The 19,774-nt window shown below is 51.5% G+C and overlaps 5 protein-coding genes across 5 annotated transcripts; 3 read left to right on the forward strand and 2 right to left on the reverse strand.

Moving 5' to 3' along the window:
- Positions 1-196: 196 nt before the first annotated feature.
- JN550_000106 (uncharacterized protein) lies at positions 197-4,235 on the forward strand (the record flags this gene model as incomplete). The annotated part of the gene is made up of 3 exons (XM_049309030.1): positions 197-637; positions 697-1,768; positions 1,909-4,235. 3 exons carry the CDS (start codon positions 197-199, stop codon positions 4,233-4,235), a joined length of 3,840 nt encoding a protein of 1,279 aa, XP_049177395.1.
- Positions 4,236-5,426: 1,191 nt separating this feature from the next.
- On the reverse strand, positions 5,427-6,568 carry JN550_000107 (uncharacterized protein; the record flags this gene model as incomplete). The annotated part of the gene is made up of 2 exons (XM_049309141.1): positions 5,427-6,430; positions 6,487-6,568. The coding sequence occupies 2 exons, from the start codon at positions 6,566-6,568 to the stop codon at positions 5,427-5,429; spliced, it is 1,086 nt and encodes a 361-aa protein (XP_049177396.1).
- Positions 6,569-11,139: 4,571 nt separating this feature from the next.
- JN550_000108 (uncharacterized protein) lies at positions 11,140-11,660 on the forward strand (the record flags this gene model as incomplete). The annotated part of the gene is made up of 2 exons (XM_049309252.1): positions 11,140-11,215; positions 11,344-11,660. 2 exons carry the CDS (start codon positions 11,140-11,142, stop codon positions 11,658-11,660), a joined length of 393 nt encoding a protein of 130 aa, XP_049177397.1.
- Positions 11,661-12,929: 1,269 nt separating this feature from the next.
- On the forward strand, positions 12,930-13,990 carry JN550_000109 (uncharacterized protein; the record flags this gene model as incomplete). Its single annotated transcript, XM_049309363.1, has 2 exons — positions 12,930-13,067; positions 13,154-13,990. The coding sequence occupies 2 exons, from the start codon at positions 12,930-12,932 to the stop codon at positions 13,988-13,990; spliced, it is 975 nt and encodes a 324-aa protein (XP_049177398.1).
- A 367-nt stretch (positions 13,991-14,357) lies between these two features.
- JN550_000110 (uncharacterized protein) lies at positions 14,358-15,477 on the reverse strand (the record flags this gene model as incomplete). Its single annotated transcript, XM_049309474.1, has 2 exons — positions 14,358-14,531; positions 14,596-15,477. 2 exons carry the CDS (start codon positions 15,475-15,477, stop codon positions 14,358-14,360), a joined length of 1,056 nt encoding a protein of 351 aa, XP_049177399.1.
- Between the last annotated feature and the right edge of the window lie 4,297 nt (positions 15,478-19,774).

The raw sequence follows: 19,774 nt of genomic DNA on the forward strand, positions 1-19,774 counted from the left end.
TGCTGTGGTAAGAAAGGTAAGTCGGACTCACTCCTGATATTATCAGTGTCGATGCCGGGCACAGGTATTACTGTTGTCTGCCCACCTCAACTCAGACCGGCTCTCCCTCGTATTCTATTGACCACACGAAATAGTGCCACAATCCCCCTCTTTCAGTCTTTTTGTTTTGTTGTGGAGACTAAAGATCAGAACAATCATGCCGTCCTCGATTGCCATCACGGTGCCCTCAAAGAGCACGCTGGATGTCTTCTGTTCAACCAACAAGGTTTCGCCGGCATCAATAGTAAAGCTAGCGTTTGCAACAGTGGTTCATCGATACTTCGATCTTCCCGAGTTCACCTGCGCCGAAGTTCTTTCAAAAGACCATGATGACCACACACGCGACACAATAATCAGGAGCCGGCAGGTGCAATACGTCCCAGAGCTCGCCTCTACCACCTCAATCCGCGCGGCTTTCTCTCTCAGAGAGACAGACCTGCCGTCCGACAATGACTTGGCGCCGCTCCTGGTCAATCTTACTCTCGCTGCAACGCCAAACGGCGGACTGCTCGCCAATAAGCCCACAGCAAGCCTCGTCCTCACGAAAATTGTTTTCACTCCAATGGAGGCATTATGTTCTAGCCTTGCTGCACAGAAAGTAAGTTGCCTGGGGATATAGAGCTCCTCAAATGCGTCTCGCTGACCAAGTCTTTATAGAACGGCCAAGGCCTTGTTGTATGCTTTGACGAAGTGTCACTGTCGGCACATATGCTCTACAATATCGATCAAGTCTCTGAATTTATGGCCACAGGGTTCGCGGACGCCTTTTCTGCATCTCTTCAATGCATATCCTCCATCCCAATCGATACGGTCATTGCAGACTTGGATATCTGCGGAGCGCAAAGCCGAGCAACTATATCCAAGTGGAACCAGCATTCCACAAGTGTTCACAATAAACTGCTCCATGACTTGGTAGGACAGGGTTTCATCCACAAGCCTGATGCAATAGCCATTCTATCCTGGGATGGGCAAATGTCGTATTCGGAGCTGGATAAGCGCTCTTCTGCCCTTGCAGCATATCTCATGGACACGTATGATTTGAAGCTGGGTAAAAAAGTGGCTATATGCTTCGAGAAATGTACCTGGGCCATCGTTTCCATGCTGGCAATACTCAAAGCTGGAGCGGCATATTGCTGTCTCGATCCGAGCCATCCACGCGCCCGTCACGATTCCATTATCCACACGCTCAAAGCACCGCTCGTACTCACGTCTACTCTATACGAAGGCTGTTTTGATGGGCACTGCGTGTTGGTCCCGACTGTGGAGCTTGTCCGCCAACAACGTCACTACCGGCCAACAAACGTCCAGCCGAGCGATATATGCATCGTGGCCTTCACTTCCGGTAGCACTGGAAATCCCAAAGGCATCGTGCATACACACAACTCTCTGGTCACGGGTATTATTTCCAATGCCACTCCGCAGTATCTCGATCGGGAAGGTGTTTCAACCTATCAGTGGTCGAGTTTCACCTTCGATGTCAGCATGATAGAGATCTATGCACCTTTGATCTATGGCGGACGGATTTGTATTCCCTCAGACGAAGAGCGCCTCAACAATGTGGAGGAGAGCATGAATCGAATGGCCGTCAACTGGGCCTACTTCACTCCATCCTTTGCGCGCTTATTCGCACAGTATAACCTTCCCAGTCTGCAGACCTTGCTCATGGGAGGCGAGGTCGTTACTTCCGATGATATCAATGCGTGGAACGATCGCGTCAAGGTCATTCATTGTAAGTTCTTGGTGGGGACATGTACCCCTTTTTCCATTTTCGCACCATTCTCAAGAAAGCGTCATACGTAGTTCTAGAACTCCAGAAGAAGGTTTTGATTGTCGCAATATAGACCTGCTCTGCTAACCGCCGAAATCCAGCATATGGACCGGCCGAGTCGGCTACTTTTTTCCTGGCCGAGTTCAATGGTCCTTGCCCCAAAATTGTACCTATCGGACCAGCCCCTAACACATATGCTTGGATCGTGGACCCTGACAATCCTGAGCTTCTGTCGCCTCTAGGTGCAATCGGAGAGATGCTCTATGAGGGCCCTGGTCTCCTGAAAGAATATCTCGGGGACCCCAAGAAGACGAAGGAAGTCTTAATCGACGCCCCTTCGTGGAGGCGGAATCTTGATGCTCCGGCCTCGTTGTTCAAGCTCTACAAAAGCGGTGATCTTGTGCGCTATCTGCCTGATGGTACAATGATGTATATTGGACGGAAAGACACGATGGTCAAAGTGAGAGGACAGAAGCTCGAAGTCGAAGAAGTAGAATCGGTCATACGCAAAAGCCTAGGTCGATCAAGGCAATTGGCTGTCGACGTGGTCTCGTCGGTTGAGAAGGATCAACAGGTTGATGCAAATATCAAATCGAGGCTTCCAATAACTGGTGATGTCGCCGTTGACTTGGTGGAATTGCACGATAGTGGACCCAGGCTGGTAGCGTTCCTAAAATGCTCAGAGGATCGAGATTTGGGTGGAAACAACAACGGCGGAGGCTCTGGTACGCTTCAGTCGAGCTCTGTATCGGATGAGAAGTTGAGCATACTGATTGCCCAAATCCGCTCTCGTCTCAACGAGACTCTGCCTGAATATATGGTTCCTCGGATATACATACCTCTCGCCACGCTTCCAATCAATTCGAATGGAAAGGTCGACCGTAAGAAGCTCAAGGAGCATGCTCGGAGCCTTTCGACAAGCGAGCTGTTCAAGTACACTGAATCTGGTTCGAGCGAGGAAGTCCTGACCGAGATACCCCAGGATGATACAGTCGCGCTCGAGGTCAGTGAGATACTTGTCAATGTCCTCCGCAGGCCAGAGTCAAAGGGAGAGAGTCCTCTAAAGGGAAAGAATGCCACATTGGAAAATTTAGGCCTCGACTCGCTACGAACTGTTTCACTTGCAAGGTCAATTAACGATTTTTATGGCCTCAACATCCCAGTCAAGACTTTTAGGAGGGCCAACCTGAACGTTCGGGATATCGCCGAGATTGTACGCAGCTGGGACCAGGTTGTCCCGCAATCTGAAGAACAAGCCAGAGCGGCCAATATCTTGCAAGACATCGAGGAGCTTGACAAAGAAATGGCAGAAGTGCAGCCCAACCAACACGTCCTGCCAAAGATAAGGTTGCAAACAGGTAAAAGTGTGGTATTCTTGACAGGGGCGACGGGTTTCCTTGGCAGCCAAATCCTTCGACAGCTGCTGGCTCTTGCCAGCGTATCGAAAGTGATCGTGCTAGTTCGGGCGAGAGATGCCAGTGTCGGCTTTCAACGGATCGTGGCAGCCGGCACCACCGCTAGATGGTGGTCACCTGCGCTGGCAAGCCGTGTTGAAGTCTGGCCAGGAGACCTTGCACAGCCGCGGCTGGGTGTTTCCATGGATCAGTGGGCACGCCTCGAGGGCACATGTGTCCAGGAGTCAGAAGGAGTCACCGCCATCATACATAACGGAGCCGTTGTGAACTGGTCCTCGAGCTATGAGCGACTGCGTGTGACGAACGTCCTCAGCACTATGCAACTCTTGAAGCTCGCGTTGGTGGGATCTGGACCCCTGCAACACTTCACCTACATCTCGGGCGGCGATATGCACCTTTCAGAGATCGCAGTAAGAGACGACTCCTCTCATCTCTCATCCGCAAACGGCTATTCGCAATCCAAATTTGCATCTGGTGTTCTAGTTGATCGGTGCATGGCTCGGGCTCCCGCTGGCCAGCGTATCAACACGGTCAAGCCCGGCATTATCATCGGAACAGCGACCGAAGGTATCGCTAACACAGATGACTTCATCTGGCGGCTAGTCGCAGGGGCATGTGAAGCCGGGGCCTTCGTTGATGGCGAGCAGGACGCGATAGTTTCCCTCGCGGGGGCAGATCATGTCGCGCAACGCATCATCCATGCGTGCCTCGGTAGCCAATGCGAGCGCGATAGCGCACCCGAGGCTCTGAAAATGACTGAAGGAATCCCCGTGCGCGAATTCTGGAGGGTAGTCTCGGAGGGTACTGGACTGAAGCTGCGCGCGATAGACTCCGACGAGTGGCTCCGGGTGGTGAACGCGAATGTGTCCCGGCAAGGGTCTTCACATCTCCTCTGGCCTGTCATGGAATGGGTGGAACAGCGCAAAGGAAGAATCGGCGATGCCCGTCTGACGATGTGTAACGCAAGCAGCTGCAGTGGTCACTGTCTCGATCCGGGTTATATCGCAGCATGAATCTTGCCCGCCAGGAAGTTTCCAACTTTTTAGCATTAATCGTTCGCAAACATGATCCTTACCAAGGCCGGAGCGGCCAGGAGCTAGAGATTTACAATGCAACACGTTAGCGTCACATCGATGTAAACAGGGGTATAATTATCCTATTTGCGCCTCATTGAAGCAACGAGTTTGAGTACACAACTAGTCAGGACAGAAACAGCATCATACATATAATCCCAGAATTTAACTGTCATTCTTGCACAATGACTAAAAGCAAGACCGTAGATTCGATAGTAAGCAATACTGAAAGAAATGTCTAAATGTAATGGTTTTCGCTGTGACATCTGAATTTTGCAGTACATATACGCTGTGTTGTGGTAATCGGATAGAGCTTTCAATTACAGTCATTGACAAGGACAAAAACTTGACGAGTTGCACAGTCAAAATCGGGTCAATCTGCCATCACATACACACATGTATTTCAGGCCATTGGTGGTCACCCGGCCGGGCAGAGTGGACCGTACAGCTCACCGCTTATTTTCGAAGCATATCAGTTGCCTTTTATGAACCGCCTTCACATTTGAACTGAATTCTAATTAAGGAACTTGACAACCAGGCCTTTTTTTCCATGATTTCTGGGCTTTTTATCTCTATTCTCGGCAGGCACACATTCTATATGGACTTGGAGGTGGTCTGCTATATACGCTGAGCATGGGCTCAACCCTGACTGCGGCAATCCGCTTCCAAATTCTGCTGGGTGCCGGGTAGGGTATTTTCACACAAGCCCCAGTCATTGTCGCACATGCGGCATCAAGGCTGGAGGATATCCCAGCCTTTACGGCAACGGTTCTGTTTGGGCAACTCCCGCTAACCGCATGCTTCTCATAATGACTCGGCTCCCTTCGCAGTTTTCCATACGACTGGCGGCGCTGTCTGCATATCAAGTAGCCGGTCTATCTTTTAGAACCAGCTGATTGTCAGCCTACAGAGGCTAGTTCCTGTTCTACTGTATTCGATCAGTACTGTGTATAATGGAGTAAAAGCCCTCTTGTTCTTCCTGACCAAACGAATGAACGCCAAGGAGACCCGGAGCAACGCCAAGACAAGACAGAAAAAGAGTTGTGACTACAGGAAAAGGAAGAGAAAGACCTTTGAAATCTAATCAGCACGAATAAAGTCTCTGATAGGTCTTCCCATGACAGGATTGCCTTAGACAGCCGGGGCAGGGCTCGGACCCTTGGCGTACGGACCCTTGTGCGCCTTGGTATGCACATTTGCGCCGTGACCCAGCAGCAGGACGACGCCGGCCTCAAACCCACGGTCGATGGCCATATGCAGCGGACTCCACCCCGCATCGTCGCAGGCGTTGATGTCACAAGACCGGGCGGCGCTTTTCTCAGAGTAGTAATCCAGCAGCACTTCGAGGGCGCTGTGTCGGCGGCACAGCACAGCCCAGTGCAGACTCGAGCGGCTCTCGTTGTCGGTATCGCCAATACGCGCTCCATGGGCCAGCAACGTCCGCATGGAACCGACGTGGTCGCACATAGTAGCGTGCATCAGTGGCGTGCGGCCGTCGCTGTCCTTGTCGTTGGCATTGCTGTGATGCTGCAGGAGCAGCCGCAATATCCGCTCGTTCCCCTTCTGCGCTGCAATGTGCAACGAGCCAACGCTGCCGAGATGGCGAGGTCTGGCATGCTCGTACGGCGCCGGATTTAGGCCGTCGTCGAGCCAAGGTGTGGCCGATTTGCCTGTGGTAGTCAGGGCCGTGGCGGCGCTATCATTCCACGCGCTGGCCGTTCCGCCCACCAAGTCGGGGGTGGACGTTGTGTCGGCGGCGGCGACGCTTGACAGCAGCTGCACTAGGTAGTCCTCGCTAGCAAAGGCCGTATTAGGCTGGTTCTCAAAAGCTAAGAGGCTAGCAAAGTTGACCTCTTCAATGGGTGGCGGGTTTGTAGGCTGCCCATGGGGTTCGTGGTTTGGGTCGACGACGGCAGGTGTAGCCGATTTGCTCCATGCGCTGGCCGCGTCGGGGCCCAGGTAGTCCTCACCCGCAAATGCTGCATCAGGCTGGTGCGTGAAAGCCAAGAGGCTAGTAAAGGTGGCCTCTCCAATGGGCTGGGGGTCGATGCTTGAATCGACGACAGCAGGGGCCGCCAGTGGAGACGAGCCACACGCAGCACGGCTCGTGGCCGCCAGATTCTGGTCTCTTTTTTCTGTAACGCCTGTCAACCCAGGCAATGCCTACCTACAAGTATGGCGGTGGACTCACGGCGGAACTTCCTCTGGGCGATGCGGTTCTGGTGCCGGCGGCGGTCCACCGGGTTCGTAGGCGGCTGGATTGTGAATTCCATGACGTCGGCCTGGTGGGCACCCAATTCCGTAGGGAGGCCACCAACAAGATTCAGGAGCGTAGGTATTCAGTTCGACTTGGGTGAGGTCCGGGGACTGACAGGTCAATTATTGGGTTTGTTTAAAGACCGGCAGCCTCCCACCGGCTCTAGCAGGCTCGCACACGCGGTTCAAAGCCGTGTCTTGGCGAACGGCAGGCTGCCTCGTTGACCGATCTCAAGTGGAGGAGCATGTAGAATTCAGTGTCATGTCCGTCTGTCTCTATCAGCAAAGAGGGGCAAGCAAACGGTCGCAGCACCCGGGGGTCAGCAAATTGCACCATCCGGTCGGCATGGAATTGTTAGCATGCATCCCATCGGCTCTTCTAATATAAAAAGTGGTGGGAGGATGTGGGCCGCCTAGTGCAGAAACCCCCCTGCACGTAGTATGACGATCGAGTATGGGGTTGAGACCCTGGTGCAGTTGAGGTGAGATGAGATTCGGCATCCAGTTCATCGACATCCTGCCGCTCTTGTTACCGTCCTTGGAGCAGAAAACATACCGCGCAAGCGAGTGATAAAACAGCGCTTTACTAAAGCCCCGGGTTATTATATACTCAATACTCTGTAAAAGTGGTTTTAACGAGTAGTCATAAGTTAATAAATGGTTAGGTCCTTGAACCCCTATTCAACCGACGCAAGATGTCGATATACCAAATTGTTGGTGCAAGTCCTGTTAAGAGTTGAGGCTGGTGGCTCTATCCATAAAGGGTATACCGTTGAAGCCCAAAAGGTTCCTACGCTTTGACACGAACCAAATACTAGAAGATATCCAATCAGATAATTACAACTTACTATTATTCCTAGAAAAGTCTCTTTTCCCTCGCTATTATCGGCCTTCCTATACCAATAAGTACTGGACAGTGCTTTTTGCTTCTATGGGAGCCTGTCCGTGTCAACGGTAGAAATTCTCAGAGTTTCAACGGTAGTTACGGCATCTTACGATCTGATCGCGAGTTGTTCGGGTTCCCACTTTCGACTTAATAGTTACGTAACTTGCAAATAAGCTTTTTCTTGCTGCACAAAAGGCGGGAGATACATTCCGACCTGTGCCTCCGGGGGAGACGGATCAGCCGCGATTGGCTGTCATGATTAGAGTTCTGCTCAGTCCGGCAATGCTCATGTCGATCTCACGGGAGGAGCCGTCGGCTAGCCTAGTGGCCATGCAACCTCGACAGGGCTCGACTCATGACTCGAGCATCCTTGTAAGCTCGCCAGCATCGCGCGACAGTTGTACCGATAGCCGAAGAACCACCTTCCTTGATTCTACATGATACGCAGGCAAAGCCTATCGTATGACTTTATGGTCACCAATGCCTTACTAACCGATGTGGTTTGAGATCTGCTGGGCGCTCCCTGACCCAAAGTGCATCTTGGGACTCATTCGGCTTCAAGCACGGTAGTGCATTCCTGGTAACTAATGTCGGAGCAGTAAGAGATCTGATGCTATGTCGAGCGAATATCAATTGTCATGGAGCATATTATTTAAGTATACTAACATTTCCCATCACCTGGAAGTTGTTGCATTCTCCCTAGATCCCTGCGTCCAATTACAGTATCCCCTCCGCGACTTTTTCGTTGATTTTCTTATGATTTTCCTCGTTGCGGTCGAATGTTTCCGGTTTTCATACTTGTTGGTGCCGGCAAACGTTTGGAGGTAACCTATACCCACCTGACTTGCCAAGGGTACCTCAAACACACAAGAGGAGTGTGTAAAAAATACTATCAGTCATCGAGCAGCGGGAGCACTTATCCAGTTTCGATCGTTACCTTAATAGTTGCAGCTGTGGCGCCTGCTATATCCTTCCAAGATGCTGTCCGGCTGAACCAGTCTACCTCGATCTCGCTGGCACAGGCCGCAAATAGTTTCCGCTTCCCATTGGCATCGGCGCAGACTTCTACGCAGCTAGGGCTAATCAGCCTATCCATCGTTGACTTAGACCTAGCTCATCCATCCCTAGTCTGTGCAAGGTCAGTTTTTACAAGACAACCATCAAAACAATTCACGGTATAGGCCGTCTTGCCGTCCGAGCACCTGTGGAACCTGTCGCAAGCTGACAGTACATCCGCCACCATCTCCACCCAAATTATGCGTAGCGGCTTGTTGGATCGCTTTGAGTGGCATATGGTACCCGTCGTATTGATTCCGCACTGAAATTCGAGTACCACAAATAGCCACCGTCAATATCCAACCGGTCGACGCCAGATACCACATTTCTATCCGAAGGCTATACCGAGCTCTTGTCCGTGAGCAGGGCCGAGCTTCGGCACATCTTCGTGTGTAGACTTAAACTTATGACATTTATTGCCCGGATCTGCGACTAAGATGGCATTCTCGTTGACCGGGCAGAGTCCAAGTGGTATGCCAGTATTCCGTACCTCACCCTGCCTAATCGCTGCCGTGTATCTCGCTCGTTTACGTCCAGGTGTCAGGAACAAAACCCGCTCCACCTATATCCGGCCGGATCACTAAGATCGGAAGTGAGGACGGTATAGAGATCGCGTTGAGTAATGCGTAGTAAGATGTGTGGCCCGGCCTCAGGGCTTTCAGGATCGAGGTCGTAGCACGCGGGCGCGTTTGGGCAAGTTATTAATATATGTTTATTCGGGCAGAATGCCAAGGACTCGTACCACCCATCCTGCTGCAGCTCCGTGATAAGGATAACGCCCACGACGGGGTCATCACTGGTCAAGATCGTTCCGGTACCAGGAAACTTGACTATTGGTAGCGTATGAGGGTGGAAAGGTTGCAATGATTGGCGATAAGGGCTGAGTAGCAGCGGTTGAAACCCCAAGTAGACGGTGCCAAGGCCGTCGCCGCAAGGCAACTGGCAGTGGCTAATACCCACCCACGCTGATCAGCTGGATAATCGCCGCTGGTAGTAGTGTGCCGGGATGCTCAAATCGCTAAGGCGCCCCGCGCGTCGAGGCCCTTAACCAATGCTTAGTGATACAAATCATACTCGGCGGGCAGCGCTGGGAAGGCGACAAGTTGCATCTTCCTTCACTGCTGGTGTACACGCAGTCATAAAGGGATAGTCGGCCGTCAGCCTCCCGACCCGGGACCCGCTTTAAGCAGCACGACGCGTGTCTCGACGGACTCCGAGCCGAAATGGAACTCACTGCCCACCAGCGTTGCGAGTCCCTCATTATATTCCGGGTACGCTCCGTGGACGAACCATGAAGGCGATGTCAGTAAAACCAGAAGCAGCACGGCCACTGTTTGCGAGTCAGGGTCATGTGGCTCCTGAGTTGATTGGACCTTTCCTATAGGTTTGTCACCGTCGATGTACTCGAAGGTTATTCAGCAAAGTCGAAGAGATTGGCTCAGCTGAGTGTTTAGGTTCGCGCTAGGGCTTGTACCGTAGCCGCGACAAGTACCAAAGCAAGCGAATGCCAACCTCGCTGCATGCAACTTGAAATCGGAAATGCAGGGGGGTTTCATTTGCAAAAAGGCGCATCGATTCGTCCGATTCACAGATTGTCGAGTTTCCAAGCCAGGATACCGCTAAAAACTCAGATACTTGGAACGGGTCCACACGGACCAGCTTCCGTTAGAGCATAAAAGTACTGGCCAATTTTTATTGAATGGACCCGCCGGTAATAGCGAGGGAGATAGGGTACTATCTTAGGTATAGGAGGCAGCTTCCTCCATTTGATTGGACATGCTGTATTACTTGGTCCGTGAAGACCCGTTCCAAGTTTCTGAGCTTCACCGGTTCCTATAGTAGTGCTCATGTCCGGTAAGATGTCACATCAATAATGCAACATAGTCACACGGGTTGCATGCCACTGTCTGCAAGTACTTTCATCTTTCTCCGGGGCGGCACAACCGCCGCATACGTAGGAAAGACCAGGAAAGGGCTCAAACAGCGTCCGAAGAGCCCTTTACAAAGCCCAAGGCTAGTTGCAAAAGACTGGGTGCGACCCACTACGGGGTACGAGTTACAGTAACTACAGACTGGCTCGCTCGAGATTGCCCCGAGCCCCAGATTTGGCGAGGTTAATCGGGCCTGAGGGACCCCACTATTCAGACTCCGAAGTTGCATATAATGTTGTTGACATACTAGTCGCACTCACTGCGACTCAACGCTTTCTGACTGGTCCGCGGGAGGAAGATCTGCTACCATAAGGGGAGTTCAAGACTGTCGATCTTCGTTGCGTCCTTTTCCATGGAATGTTGAACTACCAACTGGGAACGTATCTGCGTCCTGACAAGCGGGATTCGAATGCGGGATCAGCCGGGCGCTTGTCTCTGACTGTGTTGTAAATCGGCTGAAAGTTTGAATGAACGCTGGAAGTCCCGCCAATACGGCAACTATTGGCTATTAGCACAGGTTTTATGGTATTTCTTACTTATGAAACCTGCCGGCAGGAACGTATGGCTCGGCACATCTGTAAATGAGAAGAGTTGGAGAGTTGCGCCACGTAAGAGAGTTACGTGGCGCAATCACGAGGAGTTTCCTAGCAAGTGGCCCGCTGAGTCCGTCATCCCAGCGTTCCGTACTTTCTTGCAAAGACATCTGAATATCTGCATGGAGGTGGCGCGGAACATCTTGGCTGTCATCTGGACCGGGTTGGAGCTCCCGGCCTGCGCGCTGGTAGGACGTTGTTCGTCTCGAGCCGACGAGATCAGACCCAACTATATCCGCCGCCGCCCATAAAGAAGCTAGCGTCTGGTAAGCAGAAGCGCGGGTAGCCACACACGGACTTTAGAGTGATCAATATACTCTCCCAAGGCGCTCCAGGTGGCCTCAAGGTGGAGGATCGTGAGCATCCTGGCAAGTCCGTTCCGAATTACAGCGAATCTCCCACCGAAGCTGGCGTCTATGTGAGCGACAGCCTGGCCCAGCCGATCAATTATTATCTGCGTGCCTGCGTGCACCAGGTTGTGTCACCGATTCTCATGCAGGACAAGGCCTCAAACGCTCTCCTCGAGAGGTGCTTCCCCATCCCCACGTTCGACAATTCTGTCTTCCATAGCAGCGTCGGGCCTTTCGAAAAGTACGTTTTGTCCGAAAGCGAGCGGCAGTACGGAGAATTGAAAGCACTGTAGCTGCACAGAAAGCGGGATGCAGAAATTGTACGAGACTGCAATCTACTAGATGCATCTTGCCGTTGGTCTGGCTCTGCTGAATAAATCCAGGCCATTTGTTCCTAGGTCTTTAACGGTCTAGTTCGGCTTCATCTATAAGGGCCCTGGCCTTCGACACATTCAGTTAGAATGACCTCGGCCAGGTTTATCATTCTTGCAAAAGCAAATAGTTTCCCAATAGCTTAGACGAGTGAAATCTCCCCAAGATCGCGTGGCTGCACAGCATGATTTGCGTGGTGTCCCTTGCAGCATATATATCAGCTTAACAAAGCTTCCCTTATAATCCGTCGACAAGTTTCCTCTATTCAAAAAGCAACCATTACTGTCCATAAATGCATGTATGCCAAATAATGTAGAACGGAGAAAGGAGAGCGGACGAGGAGCCTGAATTCTGCGCCGCGCTTTCTCAGTTGAAAAAAAAAAAGTTGAAAAAAAAAAAAAAAAAAAAAAAAAAAAAAAAAAAAACCTCGGCTCTCTTTCTTTGGCGATGAAACAGGTTATTTGGATGATTCAAATCCTGGGCCAATCTCCGGGAAGCTACTCGGAGGAGGACCAGATGGTTGTCTGTATCATATACAATTCACATTGGATCATCGCAAACCCGCTGGAAGAGCATCCTCGAAATCCCGTGCACTAGGCCGGCGGGCAGCTCTTCGCTGAAGACCCTTCAACCTTAAGAGAAAACCGTGAGGCACTGTCTAGACTTCTCCATCGGCATCGATAGGGTCTTGAGATCCAAATCAGCAACCTCCAGAACCACGCAGAAACCGACGACGATATCCAGTTCTACAATTTTGACAGATAGGAAAGGAATTGGTAGCAAAACTTGAGGCAACTGCCTATAAAGAAGTTTTGTGCGTGGATTGAGAGGATCCCTTGCCATATACAGGAGCCGATTCTACTTGAGCGTGGCAACGAATACTTGAAAGGACGGCCAATTCGTGCTAACAAGCCCAATACATAATGGACAGATCCATCAGGGAACTCAATCGTGGACAAAAATAGGTCTGGTTGGGTGCAAATGAATAAGTAACTACAATTAGTCAACTCAAGGTGTTGTGGTCCATCAAGTCACGGTTCATTTGCACAGGTGGCGGCCAACTGACGATGTAGTCCCTGCTGTGCTGACGGCTGGATACTTTTGGTAGCGTTCTCCGTAACTTGGCCTAGGACGCCTATTCCATTCGCACCACTCACATCATCGACTCCAGGTAGCAACTTTCAGCCGCCATGGCCGACATGTTCCATATACGCGCACCATCAAACCTCCCGAGCCTGGTGAAGTCGGCATTTTCCAAGGCAAAGGCCAGTGGCGATTTGACGTACTACCCCACACGGGTTGCGCTCTTGGAACTGAGCTCGATACCCGTACGTTGCCCATAGACCGCAGCAGGCGTAAACTTGTTGTCCCTGCCGATGAATGTGCACTTACAGTATGATGACTCCCTGTGTAGTTCCAACTGCGCTTCTCCCCATCCCTGGCCTCCAAGCCAAAGGCACCCAAGCCCAAGGAGCCTGGTGCCAAGCCCTTCAACCCCTTCGAGAACCCCCTTCCGTCTATGACGGTCTCGGAGTTGCCCCCTTCCCACGCTTTAGTTCTGAACAAGTTCGCAATAGTACCGGAACACTTTATCCTCATCACTAAGTCGGCAAAGCCGCAGACCCACGTGCTAGAGCAGGACGACATCGCAGCGACGTATGCCTGCATCAAGGCGTACCGCGATAACGGGAAAGAGTTATTCGCATTTTTCAACTCTGGCCCGCACTCAGGCGCCAGTCAGCCCCATAGACATCTTCAACTCCTGCCTGTCGACGAGATGAGAGCTGGGCTTGAAGACATCAAGGGGGAGCCGCAATGGGGCATTCTTGCAGAGGAGGTTCAGAGGCGGACGAGCGACCTGCCTTTTGCTGTCCTCACTGAAACTATAGCTCCAGAAATGGCACCTGAGGAACTTCACAGAAAGTACTTGAGTCTGTATAGGCGGGCCGTGAATCTGGTACTCCCGAATAGCGACGCACCTGCGGAAGGTGAGGCAAAGATCAGCTATAACATGGCCATGACGAGCACGACGTTGGCTGTATGCCCTAGGCGTGCCGAGGGGGCCTCGATACAAAGCAAGACTGGGGATGATGCCGGTTTCGTGGCTCTCAATGGAACGCTACTTGCCGGTACTGCCTTGGTAAAGAATGAGTCGGAGTGGGATGCCCTCAGAGAAAGTCCGGAGAAGCTACTCGGCGTGCTCAACCAGATCGGCATTCCATCTCATGATACGATCAATGGCAACTTGTGAGGTGCAAGTAAGAAGCTTGTTACGAAAGGGAATTAGACTATGGACTACCTAGACTCAAAGTGTAGACCGAGCGGTCAGGAGATGTTGTTTCCCCTGCCAGAAACTCTTGAGACGAGAAAAGGAACGCCGACTTTACCAACAATGCTAGACAAAAACAAAATTGAATGGGTTGTCCCCACGTAAGTACAGTCGCGTCTTTTCCTTTACAAGTAAGGCCTTTCCACAAGTCATCCATGATCGTCATGCTATGCTCCATACTCGTACATTCATGTCCGAAGCCATCATGGCGTGTGGCCCTCGACACACTTTAGCTTGCCATGGAGATATGATCGGATCTTCTTTCTCCAGTGTTGATGGCTTGTTGTGCTTACTCTCCTTGGTCAACGAGCTCGTCCCATCGCCGGCGGCAAGTCGCGTTGCCGAATTGGTACGAGCCACCATGGGTGGTGATGTACTCGGAAACCTGCTTCCAGGGGATCTTGCTCGGCGTGACATCCTCGCCCTTGGCGAACTTTCGCACAGCCTTCTTGAGAAGGCGAATCTGTTGCGTACAAGAGTCAGCAAGGACACCACGATGAAAGTGATGTGTGAGACGAGAGACTTACATCTGTGTCGGTCCACTCGGGCTTGCGAACTCTCGCTTCCTTGTTCTTGGTCAGGGTTCGAAAGCGGCCGCGCAGTGTCGACTCGGCCTCTGTGAAGCCGCCCTTGCGTCGTATCTCCTTGTAAGTCATACCAGCCAGCTTGGAGTCGACAAGGAACTTGTCCTTCTTGTTGCGCTCAATGGCTTGGGGCGGCAGTTCTGCAGCTGGCGACTCGACCACAGCACTGCGTGCAGGTTTGGGCTTGATTTCGACCAGACTTTTGGGGTGGCAGGTCAAGGCCTGCTGCTCTGCGGGCTGATTCTGGCGCGACGAGCCTCTGCTTCTAGCCGACGGAGCTGGTACGTCGGTGTTGCTTGATTTTCTCGGCTTGTCTGGAAGCTGCTTGCGACCCTTGGCGTTGAGTCTCTTGGATGAAGAAGTCGGAACGGTCGGCAGGTAGGACTGGTCGAAGGATGATGAGCTCGATAGCTGGCTATCGCTAGCAGAATAGAGTGCGGCATGTACCGACTCGGATGAGGATGTCGGGGCAGGGGAAGGGTTGATGCGGAGAACCTTGGGTGATACGGTTGAGGGGCAAGAGATGATCATGTCTGAGGGTCTGGCATGGTTCAACATGGGAGTATCAAGGCTCATCGAGGCCATGGCGTCCGATGCTCCGGACGACGAGAAGCTGCTGTATGCAGTGCCGGCGGGACTGACACGGGGGTTGCCCGGAGCGGCATCCGGCAGGTAGGACATTCCCTGGTTAGAAGACCAGCCGTTGCCGGCCAGGTCATGCTGCAAGCCCAGGTAGTTGGCAGTAGAAGTGTCGCCAAAAATGGCCGGCATTGAGTACTGGCTGGGGTAGTCGTTGTCGAAAGTAAAATGGGGAGGGGAATACATGTTGGTGTGAGCTGTCTGGAACGTGGGCCAATACATGTGCTGAGAGGTGCTGTTGTTGTTGTTGCCGCTGCTGTTGCTTTCTGCAGTTCCTTTGTTGAGGAGTTGATGGTCCAGATGGTTATTATGGGTGTGACTCGGATCCGCTGTCCGTCCTGAGACAACATAGCCGCCTGGTGTTTGATGGGCTGTGTGGTTAGGCGCCGGCAGGCCGTCGAACACGGGGAAGTAGTCACCGCTGTACATGTCTTCGGTCTGTACCGTCTCTGCGGTCAGTTCATCATTGCAAAGAGGGTTTTCTAAGGCGATCCCATGACATGTTGGAGGAGTGATTCAGGCTAGAGCGGGGGGCTTTTGACATCGGATGATACGTACGAGATAATTCTCATCGCCGCCATCGATGACTTGAGGTACACACTGTCCTGTCTCCATCATCACTTGTCCTCGGTGAAGTGTGAAGTGGTGTCGGACTTCGCTGTGATGTCGTGGTTCTTGTGCTTGATGCTGGTGTAGGCCGTGGGTCTGGACTTGGCGAGGGCAATGAGACAAGGCTTTACTCCAAGCCCTTAGATCTTGTGGTGTGAGATGATTGAGATGGCCGGAGAGGAGATTCTCTGCAAGCTGTTGCCTTCTTCTGGTCCTGTCTTGCTGCCTCTGTCGCAGCTGAGACCTAAGCTCACCTACAGCTCCAGTATTCACCTCAATGTTGTTGCAATTATTCAAGCAGCCGAGCTGTCCACCCCGCAATGAATAATCGTCCCATACATTATGAACTTGGGGCTGGGTCTCGCAGATAAACATTGTGACCCTTAACCTTGATCAAGATCCAGTTCAGTGCCTCCTGCGCGTCTGTCTTCTGGCAGGGTTCAGTTTGTATCTGCAAGCTGTGGTCTAGCTTGGCGTTGCAGTCGTTCCCCCCCTTTCGCGCCGCAATATTCGCCTCTACTACTGCTTTATTCCCGTCTCCCACAGTTTGTTCCGATCGATTGTCAGGCAGTAGACCAACGAGATGAGAAGCGAGACTTCACCGCTGATTCTCTTCACTTCCGAACAAGGCCTTGGCCAGCCAAGGAATACCGATGCCGATGGTACCGAGGACCCGCTCTTGAAGGTTGAAAGGGGAGATGTTGGGTAGACACACAGTCGGCACCTTGAGACCTGGCGGTCAGGAACCGCAGGTGATGTTGCAGCAGATTTGGTGCGGGTTCCCGTTAGGCTGGGAGTCACGAACTGGTTTCCGGATGATCTGGAGTGTTACAGCTGGGCAGCATGAACAGGCTTGGGGAGGGAGTCAAGGTTGGGCTCCGAGTGGCGACACTACCACGATAGCAACTAGCTATTGATCTGTGAGCAAGGACAGTTGCAACGAATCTCTGGAAGTTGGCCACTCACGCAGAATTCTGGACAGGAAGGATGACCACGGTTATATCTCTTGTTGTCAAGCAGCACGACTTACAAGAGCAAGGACAACGCAGAAAATATACACTAGATACTGTATATTGTTCCAAAAGGTGTTCTGATGATGGAATAAAGTTTCAAGATGCAAGCAAGCTTTAGACATAATCATCTCCATCTCAGCTCGATCTCTTCGATATATTCTGTTCCTCAGGAAAACCCGCCATTGTCCTTTTCCGAGTCCCGCCCCAACCACAAGATACCCGCAGTTTCCGTCACCAGAAGAGTTCAATGAGTGGGTAGATATGGGGAAGTGGAGGCTCGGGAAGGCAGGTCTTTCTGAATTCGTCCCATGATTGCCCAATGTGTCCGGACAGAGCCGTCGAGTAATCTTGTCTCCCGCTTCACCTGATCGTACATGGGTCTTGACAGCAAAGTTGAACAGCCAGAAAGATGATTCGAAACGTCAAGTTTTTTGCTATATCGCATTACGTCGAAAGTCTATCACATATGACATCTGCGGCTCTTCTTGAAAACGGTAGCGAGACACCATTGACGGCAGGATGGGCAACTGATATGATTGGTTCCCGCAATGAATGCAAACCATATGAAGCGCGACCCTATGGGCTTAGCTAAGGTGCGTTGCAGAATGCGTGCCAAGCCCTTCAGAGGGGGTTCTGGAGGTCACAAGATCATTGCAGCCGCCGTCACTGCAAGGCTGCAAGTAAGCAACGTGTGGTCGAGTGTTTGGTACCATATACATCCCATTAGATAGCCCCCACCATGTCCGTCTTTGAGCCGCAGACAGCCAAGCATCTTAACGTCGTTAGGTATTGGCTTAAAAAAAGGCGGCCTGTTGCAGAATGATGTATCTTATTGGTTCTCTTCCCTTCGAATCTACACAGATCCTGGTGGAGTATGCTCTCCGCAATCCGGGAAGCTGCTCACTGCCAACATCCCATGACTTTCTGGGCCTGTCGTTGGTCCAAAGAGTAGAGACTTGCTTGACTTCCGAGACAAGGACGTGGATTGAAGTGGGTTGAAATTTGGGCAGATACACGCTTGTCTTGGTACCGATCAGCAGGGTAAGATACTCGCAATATCGTACGAGGCCGTTGCCTCTAAGGCTCTACCTCTACCATGCTCCATCCTCTTTGCGCGGATCCGATCCGTGGCACTTGGGAGAAAATGACAAAACTATGAGATATCATATTGATAGATGATGATCTTCGACAAGGTTTATCCTAGATTCTAGATCCATATCACTATATGCCGGCAGGGGTCCGCACCAACCGACTACCCGTTTGGGCTCTACACATGTAACCCGTTCTGCACATGCATGAGCTGCGGGGGCCAAACTGGGTTGCTACCACAGATTGAGCTGCCAGGTAATTTGACGTTGGAATCTGACGTGCGAACACTGCAGGTTGTATGCAAGCTGGGTCCAGGCCAGTACCTACGTCGACAGGGCAGACTTTGTCCACAACGCGGCATATTCCGAGTGGAAATTGCTAAATCCTGGAGATAGGCTGGATAAATCACCTCTGTTGGGTTTGCGTTGGAGCAATGACGGGAATGACTGCGATAATCTCGGCTCCTTCGGAAAGCTATTCAGAAGCGACATTGACTTGGATGTTTTGCTAGGTCAGATACGCCATACTTTGGCTTGAAGAGAAAAGTCTTCAGCACTTGGACGAAGACATGCACGTCATCTCCGTTATGTCCCTCAGCCAATAACCAACGAGCCGGTAGGGTTGCATATGCACATGTAGCATATGTATTGGCTGCGTGAACAGCTGGCGAGTGGCGACGCCAAGTTCGTTTCCGTCACTTGCTCTGCAGTTCTAGGCGCAACACAGTCGAAGATGTTCGTTTGAGACAAGTCATATTTGCTGCCGATGACGGAACCAAGTATACAAACCGCTGGGAACTTGGGTGTATGTGTGTCCTTATTGGTTCATGGTAGGTAGACAGCCATACTCAAGGCGATGGCTGTGCACGGAGTCGACGGCCTGGTGACCTCGGCGGCATGGCTGGATCTACAGCAAATCTGGCCAGCACGGGACCTGTCATATGTTTGACAGCTGCTTCTCGATGCAATGACACACTAGCACATCTGGATAATCCTGGCTGCATAATACTGTAGTTCGGCATCCTTGCTCTTATTGCAGGTCCATCTCCTTCTATTCTTGTACGGTTCCACTAGGGTGATCTGTATTCAGAAACGCGACAGTGACGTGGGCATAGTATTATGATTTGTATCTTATAATGCATACTTGCGACCACAAAATCAAAGTCCCATGGACACCTTGTGAGATAACGGGCAATGAGAAATTAAATACGGGTATGGAACCGCCGTCGAATATCTACACGTAACGCTCTGATGCCTTTCAAGTGCCCACTCAGATTTAGCGTCCCAACACGTTTATATGAGGCAGAATTCAACACGTATCTGCAGCTTGATCCTTTCGAGGAACCGACTTTCGCGTAATTATGAGAGATCCTGTTAGAACAAGAGATCGGACTCCTTTGTGTATCGCAAATGATATATCATTTCAATAAACAAATAGACCCAGCAGGCTGTTCATCTGCTTTGTTTGCATCGATGCGAATGATCCTGCTCTCCAGCCCAATGCCCATGTCGGGAGATATTTGCCCAAAGGTGTAACACTGGCATGTCGCTTTTTGCTTGTTTTTCATTTTCATCATCTTTCTCTGAGGCCCCTCCGGAATATCTCTATGCTGTGGGTGGCACGGGAAAGACTCTGCAGTTAGGAGACCACGGAGGACACCAGTAGGTGGAAATGAGTTACATTTATCCACTGCCAGTTTGGGACGGGACATATGATTGGATATGCTCTGAGGGGAACTCTATTTGCTTTACTCGGGTTTTCAATTCCACAAT

The sequence above is a fragment of the Neoarthrinium moseri genome (assembly GCF_022829205.1).
Source record: "Neoarthrinium moseri strain CBS 164.80 chromosome Unknown scaffold1_Wmoseri_CBS_16480, whole genome shotgun sequence".
NCBI lineage: Eukaryota > Fungi > Ascomycota > Sordariomycetes > Amphisphaeriales > Apiosporaceae > Neoarthrinium > Neoarthrinium moseri.